General features: G+C 33.6%; 1 protein-coding gene across 2 annotated transcripts in view; it reads left to right on the top strand.

Annotated features, from left to right (window-relative positions):
• RRP1B (ribosomal RNA processing 1B) overlaps positions 1 to 18,232 on the top strand; it is a 64,871-nt gene that overhangs the window by 26,234 nt on the left and 20,405 nt on the right. For both annotated transcript variants that reach the window (XM_074300534.1, XM_074300535.1), the window contains 5 exons: positions 141 to 202; positions 2,498 to 2,627; positions 5,025 to 5,089; positions 5,601 to 5,779; positions 14,405 to 14,499. In XM_074300534.1, coding sequence (XP_074156635.1) covers positions 141 to 202; positions 2,498 to 2,627; positions 5,025 to 5,089; positions 5,601 to 5,779; positions 14,405 to 14,499 — 531 coding nt within the window. The remainder of the gene's footprint in view (positions 1 to 140; positions 203 to 2,497; positions 2,628 to 5,024; positions 5,090 to 5,600; positions 5,780 to 14,404; positions 14,500 to 18,232) is intronic.

Below are 18,232 nucleotides of genomic sequence, written 5' to 3'. Positions count from 1 at the left end.
TACTTTGAGTACCATATTACTTAGGATTTATTATGATATAAACATTCAGCATCTGGACTATACAATTGTGTCAGTACACTTATACTGAACTACTTGGAAATGTCTACTTTATTATGTAACAAACTTTTTTTTATCTTTAGCTAATTCGTTTGGTCCTGAGGCAGTCCTTTGAAGTATTGAAGAGAAATGGTTGGGATGAAAGGTTAGTAATCTACAAGATTTAGCCACAGTACAATATTTTGCACAGGGTAATCAATTCATAAACAGTTGTTAAATGCCTCTGTTGATAGCATACTTCAAGAGCATGGATTTATTTAAAGCTTCAATCAACTATATGAATGTTAAAGTAAAGGCATTTCATAGTATAAGAGAAATGTCTTGTCCATATAGAACTTGAAATCCAATTAGAGGATAAGACATCAGTAAAAGTCAAGTGGGGGCAGCTAGGTAGCACAGGGGATGTAGAACACCAGCCCTAGAGTCAAATCCAGGCTCAAACAAAAGCTGTGGGCAAGTCACTTAACCGTAATTGTCTCAAAATTACACACACACACACACACACACACACACACACACACACACACACACACACACACACACACATATATATATGGACCAGGAACAATAAGGGCTGGTAGAGAAAATTTTATATATTAGATATTAAGCTGGAAGAAATGTCAGTAGCCACTTAATGCAACCTATCTCCAAAGAAAAGATGCTTCCCACGTTTCAAACTAGTAGTCAGTCCAGCCTTTTCTTGAAGATCTCCAATGATGTGAACTTTGTGGTACCAGGAAGACCCTATGCACTGTTAAGATTTCTCTGTTTAGAAAAAAGGTAGTTTGGCATCATGGAAATAAGTATAAGATTTAGGAGGCCTGAGTTAGCATCTAAGGTATGAGCAGTATGTCTCCAAAGCTAAGGTAAGTCACCAGGCCTTTCTGTGCTTTGATTTAAAAAAAAAAAAAGTTCTGTAAAACTCAGAATCTATATATGGTTGTCATGCTCAGTCTCTCCTCTGATCTTTACACATAGCATACTTCAACTTGTCCAAAACTGAATGGTTTATCCTTCTCCCTAAACTCTCAACTATTTGGACTTTCCCTATTTCTATTCCAAACACTGCTCTTTCATTCCAGTCTCTCAGCTTTGTAACTTTGTCATTATCCTTGACTCCTTCCTCACCTCCCACTTCCTTACCAGCCCCATATATCCAGTCAGTTGCCAAATTTTACCACTTCTAATTCCACATCGTCTTTGGCATTTGACCTCCTTACTCACACAGCTTTTGCCATAGTTCAGATCCTTATTACCTCTTACTTGGACTACTGCAATTATCTCTCTGCCTCAAGTTATCTTAATTCTCCAATTCATCCTATATGCTGTTTCCAGAGTGATTTGTGTAAATTTGACCAGCTCCAGTGGCAACTTGTTGCTTCTAGGATAAAATATAAAGTATGCCATTTAGCCATTAAAATGTAATTCTAGGATCAGCTAGGTTGTTCAATAGATAGAGTACTGGCCCAGCACTGGCCTTGGAGTCAGGAGAACTTGAGATCAAATTCAGCTTCAGACCTCTTCTTACTAGCTGTGTAACCCTGGGCAAGTCACTTAACACTGATTGCTTCCTCCTGAAAAAAAAATCAAAAACCCAGTACAATAGGTAAGGCCCAAGATGCCAGAGAGGGGAAAGCATATAGGCCTCACACTTACTCAACAAAGATCTAGAGAATGTGCAAGATTGAATTCTGGTCAAGGAAATGAAGAAGTCAGTAATTTTTCCAGCTCAGGGTAGCTTAGGAAGAAAGAAACTGGTAAAGGAGTGTATAAAAATATATCAAAGCCTTCCAAAAAAAAATACAGCTTGAATACAAGTCCAGCGAGCATTCCTAGAAGAGTTAAAAAGAATGAAAAAAAAATTATTTAAAAAGCTAAATGATAGCTATAGAGGAAAGAATGGGAAAAGAGCTAGGAAAGAAAAATACGAAAAGAAAATTAACAGCTGGGTAAAGCCTTATCCTGCTTGGCTCCAGTCAGCCTTATTGACCATTACTCCCATTCTTGTACCCTGTGATCCAACCAAACTAATCTCTCTATGCCTTGTTCCTGCCAATCAATTTCTTGTCTCCCATTTTTTTACTAGGTCTGTCCTACATTACTAGAATACACTCATTCCAAAATTCCACTTTTTCCTACAAATGCATCTTAAATTACCACTTTCTGCCTGAAACTTTTCTTAATCTATCTAGTTACTAGTGTCCTCCCTCCCAAACTATTTTATGTTTAAATACTTTGTATATATTTGTGTTCATTAACATATTTAACACAGTGTAAAGTACATATAAATATTTAACAAATATTTGCTAATTGATTTAAGTAACTTATTATAGTTGTTACTAAAAGAAAATATTAACACTTTGAGCTATTTGACAACACTAACTATAATACACATAATATTTGAAAAATTATGTTGTTGTTGTTTGTTTTTTTTCTTTAGCCGGATCAAGCTTTTTCTGGATGTCTTGATGAAGGAAATTCTGCACCCTGAGAGTAATTCTCCTAATGGAGTGAAATTTCATTTCATTGACATCTACCTAGATGAACTAGCAAAAGTAGGAGCGAAAGAGGTAAGACCAGTATCCTATTTTTGATTTGTACTACTGGGTAAACAGCTGTTAGCTGCCCAAATAATTGAACTTACCTGATGTATTTTTAAGGTTAGATTATTTTATGTTTATATTTATATGAGACCATCCTTTAAGAAATGAATTTTTTCCTAGTGTACAATTCACCAAGTTTCTTATCTCCACTCATGATATAACATGGTAATAGCTGCACTCAGAAACTTGCTGAGTTTCAAGGTCTTTATATATAGAATTTCTCTAGCTCCTGGCTTTGAATATTGAAGCCTTGGTAATTGAATGAAAATATATCTGAGAATATATGCACGAATATTAGTTCTGTTAGTGCAGAAATAACTTTATTTTAAAATAATCTTTTATTTTTAAAATACACATGAAGATAGTTTTCAACATTCATCCTTGTAAAACCTTGTATTCCAAATTCTCACCCTCCTCCCCTAGACAGCAGGCAATCCAATATATGCTAAACATGTACAACTCTTCTATACATATTTCTTCATTTATCATGCTACACAAGAAAAATCAAATCAAAAAGAAGAAAAACACGATGTTAAGATCCACACTTAGTTCTCTCTGGGTGCAGATGGCTGTCTTCCTCACAAATCTGTTGGAATTGGCCTGAATCACATTATTGGAAAAGAGCTGTGTCCATCAGAGTAATTGTTGTGTACAATGTTCTCTTGATTCTACTCACTTCACTTAGCATCAGTTCATGTAAATCTCTCCAGACCTTTCTGAAATCATCCTGCTGATTATTTGTTATATAATAATATTCCATAAAATTCATATGCCATAATTTATTCAGCCATTCTCCAATTAAGGGACATCCACTCAGTTTCCACTTCCTTGCCACTATAAAAAAAGGCTTCCAGACAAGATTAGAAGGGAAGCAATAAACTGGGAAAACATTTTTACAGTCAAAAGGTTCTGAAAAAGGCCTCGTTTCCAAAATATATAGAGAATTGACCTAATTTATCAATAGCCATTCTTCAATTAATAAATGGTCAAAGGATATGAATAATTTTCAGATGAAGAAATGGAAACTATTTCTAGCCATATGAAAAGATGCTCCAAATCACTATTGATCAGAGAAATGCAAATTAAGACAACTCTGAGTTACCATTACACACCTTTTAGATTGGCTAGGATGACAGAAAAAGACCATGATGATTGTTGGAGGGGATGTGGGGAAACTGGGACACTGATACATTATTGATGGAATTGTGAATACATCCAGCCATTCTGGAGAGCAATTTGGAACTATGCTCAAAAAGTTATCAAACTGTTCATACCCTTTGATCCAGCAGTGTTACTCTTGGGGTTTTATCCCAAAGAGATCTTAAAGAAGGGAAAGGGATTTGTATGTGCAAAAATGTTTGCAGCAGCCCTTTTTGTAGTAACTAGAAACTGGAAATTGGATGCCCATCAATTGGAGAATGGCTGAATAAATTGTGGTTATAAATGTTATGGAATATTATTGTTCTATAAGAAATGACCAGCAAGATAATTTCAGAAAGGCCTGGAGAGACTTACATTAATTGATGCTAAGTGAAATGAGCAGAACCAGGAGATCATTAGACACTTCAACAACAAGACTGTGTAATGATCAATTCTGATGGACGTGGCTCTCTTCAACAATGAGATGAATCAAATCAGTTCCAATTGTTCAATAACGAAGAGAACCACAACAGAGAGACTACAACATAGAATTTGCACTCTTCCTGTTGTTTGCTTGTATTTTTGTTTTCCTTCTCAGGTTTTTTCCTTTCTTTCTTGATCCAATTTTTCTTGTGTAGCAAGAAACTGTATTAATATGTATACATATATTGCATTTAACATATACTTTAACATTTAACATGTATTGGTCTACCTGCCATCTAGGAGAGAGGGGGTGAAGGGAAGGAGGGGAAAAGTTGGAACAGAAGGTTTTGCATGGGTTAGTGCTGAAAATTTACTCATGCATGTCTTGTAAATAAAAAGCGATAATAAAAAAAGGAGAGAGAAAAGGGGCGACTACCACAAACATTTTTACACATGTGGGTCCTTTTCCCTTTTTTATGGTTGCAGAAATAACTTAATTAAAAATTCTAAGTCAAACAATATTGAAATACTTCAATGCTTCGCTTAAAGTCTTTCCCAAAAAACTTCATGCCTGGGGCAGCTAGGTGGCGCAGTGGATAGAGCACCAACCTTGAATTCAGGAGGACCCGTTCTAATCTGGTCTCAGATACTTAACAATTCCTTGCTGTGTGACCCTGGGCAAGTCACTTAACCCCAGCCTCGAAAAAACCAACCAAACAAAAAAACTTCCTGCTATATCTTTGAAAATGATTCAAAAGCTATTTTCTTTGTTCTTTTTTTCCCCCATATTTTTCATTGCAGCTTGTGGCAGATCAGAATCTCAAGTTTATTGATCCATTCTGCAAGATTGCAGCTAAAACTAAGGAGTAAGTAGCTAAGCAGTAAAACTTAAGTTTACTGCTATGTATATAACTTTTTCAAATTCTCCTAACCTTGATGGTGGTGAAAGGGGGGAAGATCATCATATAGCCAGTCATGCCACATCCTAAATCTTCCTATTTTGTTTATTAAAAAGTTGTGTGTCATGAAGTAATAAGAGCACTTGGACTTGTTCTTAAAGTCCAAGCTATAAACACTTAATAATCTTGTGACTGGCTCCATTTTTTAACCTGAGTATCTATTTACTCATCTGCAAAATGAGAATAATATTTGCACTCCTTCTTCACAAGGTTATTATAAAGGAGATGATTATAAACTTTAAAGAGCTATACAGGTGTGAAGAATAGCTGTTAGTTGAAGACCAAGATAAAACTAAATCATCTTAAACATAAAGCAAATGAAAATCAGAAATTTAATCATTCTCATTCCTTTATGCACTTTTGCATAATAGATCTCGTTAATTTTAATCTCATTCTTTTCCTTTGCTTCTATCTCCAGCCATACCTTGGTACAAACGATAGCTAGAGGAATCTTTGAAGTCATTGTGGATCAGTCCCCCTTTGCCCCTGAAGATTTAATGGAGGAACAGAAAACTAATGGTGACAGTGAGTTGTCTGAGGAAGAAGAATCAGATAATGAGTTGACATCTAAAAAAGTAGTCATTAAAAAGAAACCAGGTAAAGAATGTCTTGAATTTTATTTGCATTGTAAAAACTGACTTTAGAACTTTAAAGTTTAAATCACATAATCTTCAAAATACTGTGAGGGAAGTGCTATTATTATCCCCATTTTACAGATGAGAAAACCGAATCACAGATTGTATGACTTCCCCATAACTAATGTCAGGCATGATTTCAAACCCAGATCTTCTTGATTCTAGACCGTCAAGGTGGAAATTCAGTAAGTATCAGCCTAAACTGCCATTACTGGAGACATAGTGAATTCTAAGACTTGAAAGGTCCTTAACACATTTTCAATGTAAAACATTGATACCAAGGACAATGCTATACTATTTCTATCTAGGCTATAATATGCATAATTATGTTATTACCTGGCATAACATAATTCCAACATTTCTTTTTTAATGTTCTATGGGCATCCCTCAGTGTTACTAATAGATCTTTATTTTTTCATATCAACACTTTTAAGTTATTCTTATTTATAGGAACAACTTAGGTAAAGAGCTAAGTGACTTTTAAGAATTTTTTTTAATAGTAGGATCTGCTTGTAAGTAAGTCTTAGATTCTTAATTTTTTTTTTTTTTTTTTTTTTTTTTTTTTTTTTTTGCTGAGGCAATTGGGGTTAAATGACTTACCCAGAGTCACACAGCTAGGAAGTGATCTAAGGTAATTCTTGAGAAATAATTTAATCTTAATGGTTTGTAAAAATTTCTTATAAGTTCCTTCTTTTCCAAATAGCACCATAATGTCACAATAGGGATTACAGTACTAGGATATGAGATTATATAAACTAAAAACATGAAAAATAAACTATGTATAAATATTACTTTAACTATTGGTAGTATAAAAATAAAATTCTTGTCCCATGAGTGGTTAAAGTAACTTAATTATATCATTAAATAGGATAATGACCTTGGAGCCAGAAGATCTGGGCTTCTTCAGTCCTGCCTTTGATATTTAGTATTCCTCTGTAAAATTTAGACAATAGTTCTTGGAATCCGTACCTCACGGATTTCTTTTGAGACTCAAATGAATTAATGTATGGGGAAGCATTTTGCCAATGTGAAATAACTATGTAAATGTTATTATTTTTATTTACATTCTTGATATAAATTAAACCAAAAGACACAGGAAATTGCAGATAAATGAAAAGTTTTCCTTGGTGAAACAAAGGAGTTGGCAAAGTTAATTTTATCAAAGGTCCCAAGGCAACAAAAGAAGCATTTTGTTAACACATGATTGATTTTCTATATATGCATGATGAATGTCAGCCAAAAAAAGACTATTATGAAGTTAAAATTTAATTCTCCAAATCAAGTCAACATATACATTTGATATTTGTTTACTTCATTGCAAAGGTAAGAATATGGGAGAATGGTAAAAAACCTATTAGAAGATATTGTTTGAAACTAGGAAATAAAAGAAGCCAGACATGAAGCTTCATGAAACTTGGAAGGTACTTGATGTGGTGAAATTGATAAATTTAAATTGATTATATACTTTATATTGTTCTTTTTATACTGAATATTAAGCTCTTCTAAACTTGAATTAAATTAACAATATCTTGACAGACAAAAAACTATTTACAGATGAATTCATAATTGTATTAGCTATCTGCAGTAATACCATTGACTTGCTAGTGTACAGGTCAAAATTAATACCATATTAGAAGAAAGAATAAAGATAAAAGATATAAAATAGCATTCAATCAAAACACTTCCGACCTGACCTATTAACACAAGTCATTTCTTCCCTTCTTCACCTTCTCTTCTATCCCCATGAGAAGTCAATAAAAAAAAGATATTGACTGATTATCATGACAGATGGGAATTTGATATGAAGAAACAACAAGATACATCATATATGTACATATGTATGATACATGCATGAAGAGATCAAAAGAGTTCAACTACCTCATAAGCTAATAAATACTTAAATCTTAGTAATATAATCAAAGACAACAGCATTTTAGAATGTAATCCTTTTTATTAAATGTTACAGAGGGAAATAATTTACAAAATCATTTACAAAATGAGTCTGCAAAAAACTTGTTGCATTTTTGTGACCACGTAGATCTGACTAGGCTAAGTCATCCTCAGAGAATAGAGATGAAACTGGGGAAAAAATAATAGACAAAAGGGAAAATGCTTCCCAGGATTTTGAAAACTTAATCTGTTTCACTCCCTTATGATAGGAACAACTCCATTTCGATCCTTTACACTTCATGATTGATTACACTTACATGCTACATGGACGATTTGGAATTTTATATATATCATGAAATTGAGGAGCTAGATCGACTAAACCAGACCAATGGAAAATACAAGATCCCTTTTTAAAATTAATTTTTGATTATCACAAAGCTTTTGAAATAATTTTGAAAATTAATCTTTTATGGAGTAGCAACATGGTATATTGGTTAAAATACCAGCCTGAAGTCAAGACCTTAGTTCAAAGCTAACCTCAGATACATGCTAGCTGTGTGACTCTGGGCAAGTAACTTAAACTGTTTGCCTCAGTTTCTTTATATGTAAAATGATATAATAATAGCACCTACCTTTCACATTTGTTGTGAGAATCAAATGACATATTTGTAATCACAGCACAATCCTGGAAAACATTAATTAGTTCTTATGATATATAAAGAATGGTAGATGTAACCATAAAGATAACTTTATCCAATAGTCTTCTAATTATAAATCTCATCATTAATTGTAAACCTTAGTCATAAAACAGGTAGGTGGATGCTCTTCAAGTTATTCCACAAAGAATTCCCATAGAGATCTTCCAAGTGTTCCTTTTTGTAAATGATATTAAAGTTAATTAATTGATTTAATTCCCAAATATTAATTGGTATCTCATTTAAGATACGTGAACATTCAGAAAAATAAGTTTATGAAAAAGCCTGTCTGTTTATATGACTATGATATGTAGTTGTTTGGGTAGATTTCATTAACATTAAGTTGTTTGGGTCTGTTTCATTCACCTACTAGTACACATCTCATTGTTACACCCCTATGGACTACTCTAACCTTGTAGCTCCCCTTAGAGCTACTCTTAATGCCCGTCTGTGACAGCACGGCTAGGCCACACTTACCCATCTAAAGGCACCAACCCGGATCCCATAGAGACAGACCACCATTAGGTAGGGGTGAAGCAAAAGAGAACTTTATTCTGATATAGCACATATTTATACCCCATTGATGATATGGAGGAAGGGGGAAGTCCTCTAGGAACCTGGCATAATGGGATTGGCCTGAGAAGAAGGAGGGAGGCGTGCTAGGCTTTGAGAGCACTAAGGAGGGAGGGCGTGGTACCTGGAATCAGACACCACCTCATGGGACTGTGCCCCACCTCCACATAGGACTCGCCTGCGCCTCAGAACCTCTCATCCCTTAGGTCCTCCCACATGCCTTGAACTGCATTTCTTGCTTCTAGAGGCTTTTTAACCCTTACACTCATAGATAACAGTCATTTTTGATGGAGCAAGTTTGTTTCAGAAATTTCTTTCCTAGGGGCACCTAGTTAGCACAGTGAATAGAGCAACATCCCTAGTCAAATCAGGCCTCAAACAGTTAACACTTAGTAGCTGTGTATCCTTAGGCAAATCACTTAACACCAATTACCGTGCCAAAAAGAAAAAAAGAAATTTTTGAAATCAAGATCAACAATTGACCATTAATTAGAATTATTTTCTTTTTTTACATTGTTTTCTTTCATGTTTTGAAAATTATTCTAATAATTCTTGTACCTTCCTATCAGTTTATTGAAGTCTTTCAAATTTTCTGAATTTCTCATACATATTCCTGGTAATCCAGTGATATTACATTCATACTACAACCTTAAACATATTCTCCCAATTGATGATGTTCACTTGAGTTACAATGTTTTGCTCTGCCACACAAGGTGTTACTTTGATTATCTTAATATATATGAGACTTTGTATCTTCTATCTCACTAAGCTGTAAAATACTGAAGGCTATGAAAAATATTTTGGAGTTGGGGAGAGGGGTGTTAAGTTTGCTACATAAAAGTTGTCATAATTACCAAAAAATACATCATGCAAGCTATTTGGATTTTGAAAGCCTTGCTACTCTAAACATTTTTGGCATCAATTTGAATTTTTTAACTTAGAATTAGAATCCAGTGTATCCTTGTTTTTTCCTTCTGCTGATACTCCAGACTCCCTAAGTTGCATGATTGGGAAAAAATGCTAATAAATAATCATTAACTAGGATTATTTTTCTCCTTAAATCTACAAAAGTAATGAGTTTTCTGAGTTTTCCCCTCTGTTTTTTTCTTTTTTAAAATTTATTTTTGTGAACTTGACAAACATTAGTAGATAACATTTTACTGTGCAAAAAATATTGTATATGAAACTATGGGCTATTATACAGTTTTTCTAAATTGTATATTAAATTAATGCAGGAATTCAAAAACTTTCTTCTTGTCTGTATTCCCTTCAGATCTTCCTTTTCTCTTTATAATTACAATGTTCTTTTTTTTGTTTGTTTGTTTTGTTTTTGTTTGTAATTTTGTAGTTTGTGTAGTATTATTACTAGTTTGTCCCATACTCCACAGATGTAGACTACCACCAGAGGTAGGAAGTGTGCTTAATAATCAGTTTACTGAAGTCATGATTTGTCATTGCATTTATCAGAAATTTAAAATCTTTTGGTTATTATTGTTATTATCGTAATAACTGTTCAATTTTATTAATTTATTTATTTTTTTGGTACTGCTCATTTTTCTCTGCCTTAACTTCATGCAGGTTTTCCCAGGTTTTTCTGAATCCGTTCCTTACAGCATAATAATGTATTATATGTCAATGTTCTTTGCTACCATAAAAAGTACTGCTATATATGGATTCTTTTATTTTATCTCTTAGGAGTTGTATGTATAATAGTGGTATCTCTAGGTCAAACTGTAATAACAGTGTTGTTTTGTTTTTCTTTTTACATAGTCATGTTACCTACGTGAATTTTTGTTTCAAATGTTTATGTATATTATTAGATTCCTTTTTCTAACATTATGATACTCTCCCATTTTTTGGGTGAGTTGATCCATGCACATTCACAATCATATTCTTCCATCATACGCTCTTAATAATTTTTCTCTTCTTTGACCTTTTCTTCCTTCTACCCTTTGCCCTCCCCACCCCCACCCCCCCCCAAAAAAAAACAAAGAAAAGAGGATCAACATTAGCAGGCTGTAATTATAGTCTTATCCCATTTCTCTGCCCATACTTTTGTGGCATTCCTCAGTCACTGGTTCTCATTCTCTCTTCCTCATCTCTATCTCTTTTCCTCTTGAATTTCATATATTTCTATCTACACTATGCGTGCATGAGCATATGTGTGATTTTTCAACTATCTTTATCTTTAAATAAAAAGGTTCATGAAATGAATGTCCACTCCTTTTTCCACATTTTTGTATACTTTTATCTTGGACCCAATTATGAGATTGGAAAATTATTTCCACTCTTCCTCATTTTTGTTTTAATTTATTCCTATCATTTTCCTCTCTTAAAACCAATGAAATCACATATAAACATTGTATTTTTCTTTTTACTCATTGTGAATCTCATGTGAAGTGGGATTCTAAAGGGAGACCAGTCTGTTCTGTCTCTGTTAAAATCTAAGTAAGCTGTTGTTAATCATTTAACCCACTCAGCTTGCTTAAGAGGGTTAGGTTTCACTGTCTCTTGTGTTTGTGTTTCCAAATTTCTGCTTAACCTTCCTAATTGAAAAATAGCCAAGGATATGAACATGCAGTTTTCAGAAGAAGAAATGAAAGTTATCTGTAGTTTTATAAAAAATTCTCTAAATCAGTGTTAATTAGAGGAATGCAAATTAAAACTGGCATGACAGAAAAGGAAAAGGAAAAATATTGGAAATTTGGAAAAAATAGAACACTAATGGTGGAGTTATGAATTAATCCAACCATTCTGGAGAAAAATTTGGAATTCTGCCCAAAGAGCTAGAAAACTACATATTCAGCAATATCTCTTCTAAGCTTGCAACCCAAAGAAATAAAGGAAAAAAGGATATGTACAAAAATATTTATGACAGCTCTTTTTGTAGAGACAAAAATTGGAAATTGAGGAGATGCCCATCAATTGAGGAATGGTTGAATAAGTTGTATATGATTGTGATGGAATATTAATTTTATGACAAGCAGGATGGATTCAGAAACCAGTTCAGTCTAGGAAGACTTTTATGAACTGATGCAGTGAGGTGAGCAGAACCCAAAGAACATTGTACACAGTAACAGTAACATTGTGTGATGATCAACTGTGATTTTCTGTTTTGACCAATATAGTGATCTAAAACAATTCCGAAAGACTTAAGATGAAAAATGTTGGTCTACCTCCAGAGAGAAAACTTGACATAGAGTGAAGATTGAAACATTATCTCCCCCCCCCCGTTTTTTTGTTTGTTTGTTTGTTTTTTATTTTTTTATTTTTTGCACCATGGCTAACATAGAAATATGTTTTACTTTATTCACACATAAAATTGGTAGTATAATCCCTGTTTTCAAAAGGCTTGTACTTGTACTCTCTAATGGGGGGACAACATGTAAGCAATACTGCACACAAGGCATATGTAGTAAAATGGGAGGTAATTTCATAGGGCTTCATGAGCTGAAGAGCAGCAAGAAAGCCAGCACCACTAGATTATAGAGTATGTGGAAGAGACTGAAAAGGTAGAAAGGGATAGATTGTAAAGGACTTTAGAATTGATCCTAGAAATAATAAGAACTATTGGAGGTTTTTGAGATAGGACATGGTCAGATCTGTGCCTTAGGAAGATCATTTTGTCAGTTAAGTGAAAGATAAATGAAAATAAGGAGACATTTGAGATCAGGAGCCCAATCAGCAGGCACCTACCATAGTTAGGCTGTGCACACCTTTTGACCCAGTAATACTGCTGTGAGTCTATACCCTAAATTGATGTACAAAAATATTTAGAGCAGCTTTTTTCCTAGTGACAAAAGAAAAGGAAACTCAGGGGCGGTGGTGAGGAAAAGAATCCATTCATGCATGGCATATAAATGTAATGGAGTATTGGGATAATCAGAAAAACCTGGGAATACTTGTTTGAATTGTCAAAGTTAAGCAGAATCAGAAAAAGATAAATGGTTTTGAAAGACTTGAGAACTTTGGTCAATGGAAAAAAAAACAACACAGCTTCAGAAAACTCAAGAAACATGTTGTCCGCCTCCAGAGATAATGAACTTAGAGTTAAATGAATTTAGAACGCATATTGAAACATGGGAGAATTTTTGGATATGGCTAATCTTGGAATTTATTTCCTTGACATGCAAGGTTTTATCCAGGAAGGAAAGATGGGAAGAATTCAGATCTGAAAATAAAAGAAAACTGAATTTTTAAAAAGTTTGAAATGTAATATGAGATTTTGTTTTGTTTTGTTTTTAAACTAGTTTGGACCTAAATTAGGGTGTTACTTGTGTGAGTGAGAAGGCATACAGGAAAGAAGTTATAAATGTAGAAGTAAGACATACTAACAGATTGGATAATAGGGGAGGAACTGAAAGTAAGTTGGGGATGACTAGGTTGCAAGCTTGCTTGACTGGGAAGATAAAGTATCCTCAATAGAAATAAAGAAGATAGGAAGAAGAGAAGATCTGACAGGAATAGGGGAATGAGATAACCATCTTTTTCTGCAGTCCTTCACTTGAGTTTTCCAGCTTTTCTCTTTGGTTTTATTGATCATTGCTTCATCTCTGAACTTCTAAAATTTTTACTGGGTGGTTTACACTTGGCTATAATCTCTATGACTTTAAGGATTCAAATGTAATTAGCAAAATAAATATGGGAGAGGGAGAAAAAACTGACTTCATCTGGAATTCAGAACTATGCTTTCTCTACTACTCTCTCATCCTGGTATTTACCTCAGTGTCTGGGGCCTCCAGATGTAGAATAGTTTCTCTCTCTCTGCCCTCCCACACCCCCCTTTCCATCCATCACAGGTACTTTTCTACAAATAGGTTTACAAGTTTTTCATTAGTGAGTGATAATTTTGTAGGCTGCATTTTACAGAAGAATCAACATTGGCTTGCCTTTATTCTCCTTCTGGCTTTGCTTCTAGTTTCCTTTAAACATCAAAATCTTGCCCCTCACCTGACACCTTGCTCCTTTCTCCCACACTTTTTGCCTCCATTTTGTAAGTTATTTTTTGCTATTAAAATGTAAACTTGGGCTGGGAGAGGAGGAGGGGGTGTAGAGATTATCTTTTAGCTTATTTGTATCCTCAGTGCTTAAATATAGTACCTATAATGTAGCATTTAACAAATGTTTGTTTTCTTTCTTCCTTGACCTACGTGCAGTATAGAAATATTTTTAGAAGAGGGAATTTGTGATAGTATATTTTTATCTGCTTATGTAGAAAATCTGAATAAAGAGAAAGAAATGTATATGATATCTCTTACTTGTCTTTAACCCTAGTGTCTGAACAATTGGAAACATTTTAATCTTTGGGAAATTATAATCATTAAAAGCTATCGATTTTCTGCTTGAATTAAGTCCTCCTGCAAATGATGATTCTTATGTTCTTAATATTTCAAGCCTTTTGTAAAATATATTTGGATTTATTTTACTAGAGGTAGACAAATATTCAACAAAAAAAGATGGATGGAATGTTGAAGAGGAAAAGGATGATGATGGGACCTCCGAAGATGCAGGTCTGCTTCTTCAGGTTAGTGGCTTTTTTCACTTTACATAGCACATAGATTTACTTTTTTTTTTTTTTCCCTTTTGCTGAGGCAATTGGGGTTCAGTGACTTGCCCAGGGTCACATAGTGAGGCAGTATTGTGTCTGAGGCCAGATTTGAACTCAGGTCCTCCTGATTTCAGGGCCAATACTCTATTAGATTTACTTTTAATAAGCTTCTTTGATTTAATTCAAAGCCAAGTCCAATTAAGCAATGAGGTTAATAAAGTGGGATACTGTGTTCCCTCTTTTAAATTTTTAACTTAAAAATTTTTTTTTAATTTTAACAGCAAAAAAAGAGCTTTAAAGTAAATGACAAATTATTGGCATTACTTTCAAAACAACCCTGTTGCTTCCTTTGAAACCTATTCAATTCTCTGCATTTTAAAAATATTTCAATTGATTTTTTTTTCCTTTTGGTATCAATAACTAACCAAAATGTTAGCAGCTGGTTGCTCAGTGGTGGATAGAAAACTAGGGAAGACTCAAGTTCAAATGCATTATTAGTTGTATGACCCTAAATTATTCACTTAACTTTTTTCCACTTTAGTTTCTTCATCTCTAAAATGAGATAATAATAGCACCTACCTCAATTTTTGTGAGAATATTTTTAGAAGTCCTTTTAAAACTTTAAAATACTTTGTAAATGCTAGTTATATTAGACCCTAAACCACTTCTCCATTAAAAACAAAGAAGGAAAAAAATCTCAACACAGTCACACACATTTTTAAAAAAAAAAAAATGTTCATACATAGCCATTTACAGAAATGTCAGTCTCTGCACTTTGAGTTCATCATCTTTCAAAATATATGGTTGATATTAATCAAAATTCTTGTGTTAATGGTAGGAACAAACAAAAAATTTCAGAATTCATGAACACAGTCATGTGGATCATGGCAAGATGAAGGATTGAACTTCTCTGTGTAGCTGAGATGATGAGGTAGAATTCCTTGGCAAATGAAATTTTTGTATTAATTGTATTCACAATTCTCCTTTCATCTTTTGGTAGAAGTAGCCACATCTTATGTGGTCTTGACTTTGGTTCCTTAACCCTTGACCTGTTTTTTGGTAGATGCTTGGATTTTTCCTTTGACATATTGACATGGGAATTCTGGATTTTAGCACCAGTATTTCAGGGATTTTATTTTAAAATTCCTTTTACAAAGAAATTCATTGATATATTGTCTCTGTCTTCACTTTGCCTTTTAGTTCTAACAGATATATAAGCACCTTTCAGTTATTATTATATTTTTTGAATAAGAATTTGAATAAGAATAAATATTTTTTGAACCCTTTTAGGTCAAGACTTTGAAGTAATCAGATGATTCTTGATTTTTTTTTCTCTTCTACCTATTTTCCATGTCATTTTTGTTGATAATCAGATATCTTTTATTTTAATTCTTTTTTTGATAGGGGTGGGGAGGGGTTCCTAACATTTCTTAATGTTTCATGTGGTCATTGATTTCTGTTTGGTTTATTCTGCTATTCAGAGTCCATTTCTTGGGTAAGAGTCACACATTTACTTTTCTAATTTATTTCTTTTTCTTCTAGTTCTATCCTGCAGAATTATTTTTATTTTTTAATCTCTTGCTTCATTTCTTCTAAGCTTTCATATATAGTCCTTTTGGAAAATCCAGTTTTTCCTTGAATTTCATCTTGTTGTTGATGAGTTATTCTCTCCCTTATACATTTTCAATAATCTTCATTTTTCTGGGTTGAAGTCTTTGGTTTGTACATCTTTCTAGATGTATTTTCTGAATTAGAACTTGCCAAGTTCAAGCTCCCTCTTCTGTTTTTTGCCTTGTATAGTCAACCCTTCTTGGTCTGAGGCAACCAGGTGGTACAGTGAATAGAGTACTACTAGATCTTAGGAAGACATGAATTCAAATCTGTCCTCTAAACACTTAAAATACCCCAGTAAGCCACTTAATTCCTATTTCAGTTTCCCTATCTCTATATTAGTCCATATTAGCCCCCAGGATTATTGTGAGGATCCAGTAAGATCCTTGACCTCTGACTCTCTGAGGTTCAGCTTGCTAAAACTTAAAGCTTTTCTTAGAGTTAGAGAAGCTAGGTGGCACAGGGATAGAGTACTAGGCCTAGAGTCAGGAAGACTCATCTTCCTCAATTCAAATCTGGTCTCAGACACTTTCTAGATGTTTGCCCCTGGACTAGTCACTTAACTCTATTTGCCTCAGTTGCCAAGAAAGCCCCAAATGAGGTTGTAAGGAGTTGGACATTACTGAAACATTGAACAACAATTGTTAAGTGTTCTTAACTTCTTGTGTCATGAGGCAGCTAAATGATATTATAAATGGAGTACTTGGCCTGGAATTAACAAGATCCAAGTTCAGATCCAATTTCCACAGGCAGTTTAACTGTACTCTCCATCTACCTTCCTAACATGAAGATAATAACAATAATATCTTCTAGGTTGGTTTAGGAATAAAAAAGTACTATTTATAAAGATGCCTATAGTTTAAAATGAAATGTAAATGCTATCAGATCCCTTTGGCAGTCTTGGAAAGTCTTTCTCAGAATAATTGTTTTAAATGCCTAGCATAAAATACACAGGTTGCAACAAAAACAAATTATCAATTATCAAAACGTCTTTGAAAAAGAATGTCATGAACCCCAGGATGAAAACCACTGTTCTCTGATACCTCAGGATAGGATAGAGTATTAGGAACTTCAGGATTTTTGGGCTCCTACAGTGTAAAGTCTAAACATTACCCATTCATTCTGCTGTTCACTGTTGTTCTCATGACATCCCTGGTTCCTGCTAGAGATTTCTAACTGTAGAGGGAATTGAAAGGCTTTTGAGATCCATCTCTGTTCCCATTAGACACTGCTACCTAGTTTGCCTGTGCTGTTAGCTTTTTGCTATTGGACTTTTTTTTTTTTTCCTAGTTCTAAGTGGAACTTATCACAACTTGTTTAACCATTTTCCAATTAAAGGGTAAATATCATTTTAATCAATCTGATAGGTGCATGATAATGTCTTATAGTTGTTTTAATTAGGATTTCTCTCATTTTTATACCATTTTTTCAGACGACTAGTTTTGATTTCTTCAATAGGAAACTACTTATATCCTTTATTCATTTATCAGTTGGGGAATGACTTGTATTCTTATAATATAGTTCATTGGGGTTTTTGTTGTTGTTGTTGTTTGTTTTGTTTATCATTTGGTCTGCTGCAAATTTTATATTTTTGCTGCAATAGGTATATCAGTTCTGGTAGATCAATGTGTTCAAAAAGTTTTTTGTTGGTTTTTAAAAAAAATTTTATTTTAAACTTATGCAAAACAAGATGTGGATTTAAAAAAAAAATTCCATGTACATAGCAGAACATAAATGAGATGAGAGAGAACATGAATTTCCATTTCAGACTTTTTAAAAAAACTGTATAGTAAATATTACATATTGTTTTCAAAGTTACCCAGATTTTTTGGGCTTCTTTCTAAGTTTTTGTTTGTTCTCTGTTGTGCACTCTTTTTTTCTCCCTTCTACCCTTCCCTCATCCTATAGAAGGCTACAATTATACACAAATATACATATACATATTTTATGCATAATACACATATATGCGTATATGTAAAACCATACTACACATGATTCTATTTATGAGTTTTTTCTCTGGAGGTGGATAGCATTTTCCTTCCTAGGTCCAAGTCTTTTCCATGTTTTTTTTATGGTGGTGTAGTATTCCATCATAATC

This window comes from Sminthopsis crassicaudata, chromosome 3 (genome assembly GCF_048593235.1).
Source record: "Sminthopsis crassicaudata isolate SCR6 chromosome 3, ASM4859323v1, whole genome shotgun sequence".
Classification (NCBI taxonomy): Eukaryota; Metazoa; Chordata; class Mammalia; order Dasyuromorphia; family Dasyuridae; genus Sminthopsis; species Sminthopsis crassicaudata.
Note: the sequence above shows the minus strand (reverse complement) of the source record. Positions and strands in the feature narration are given on the sequence as shown.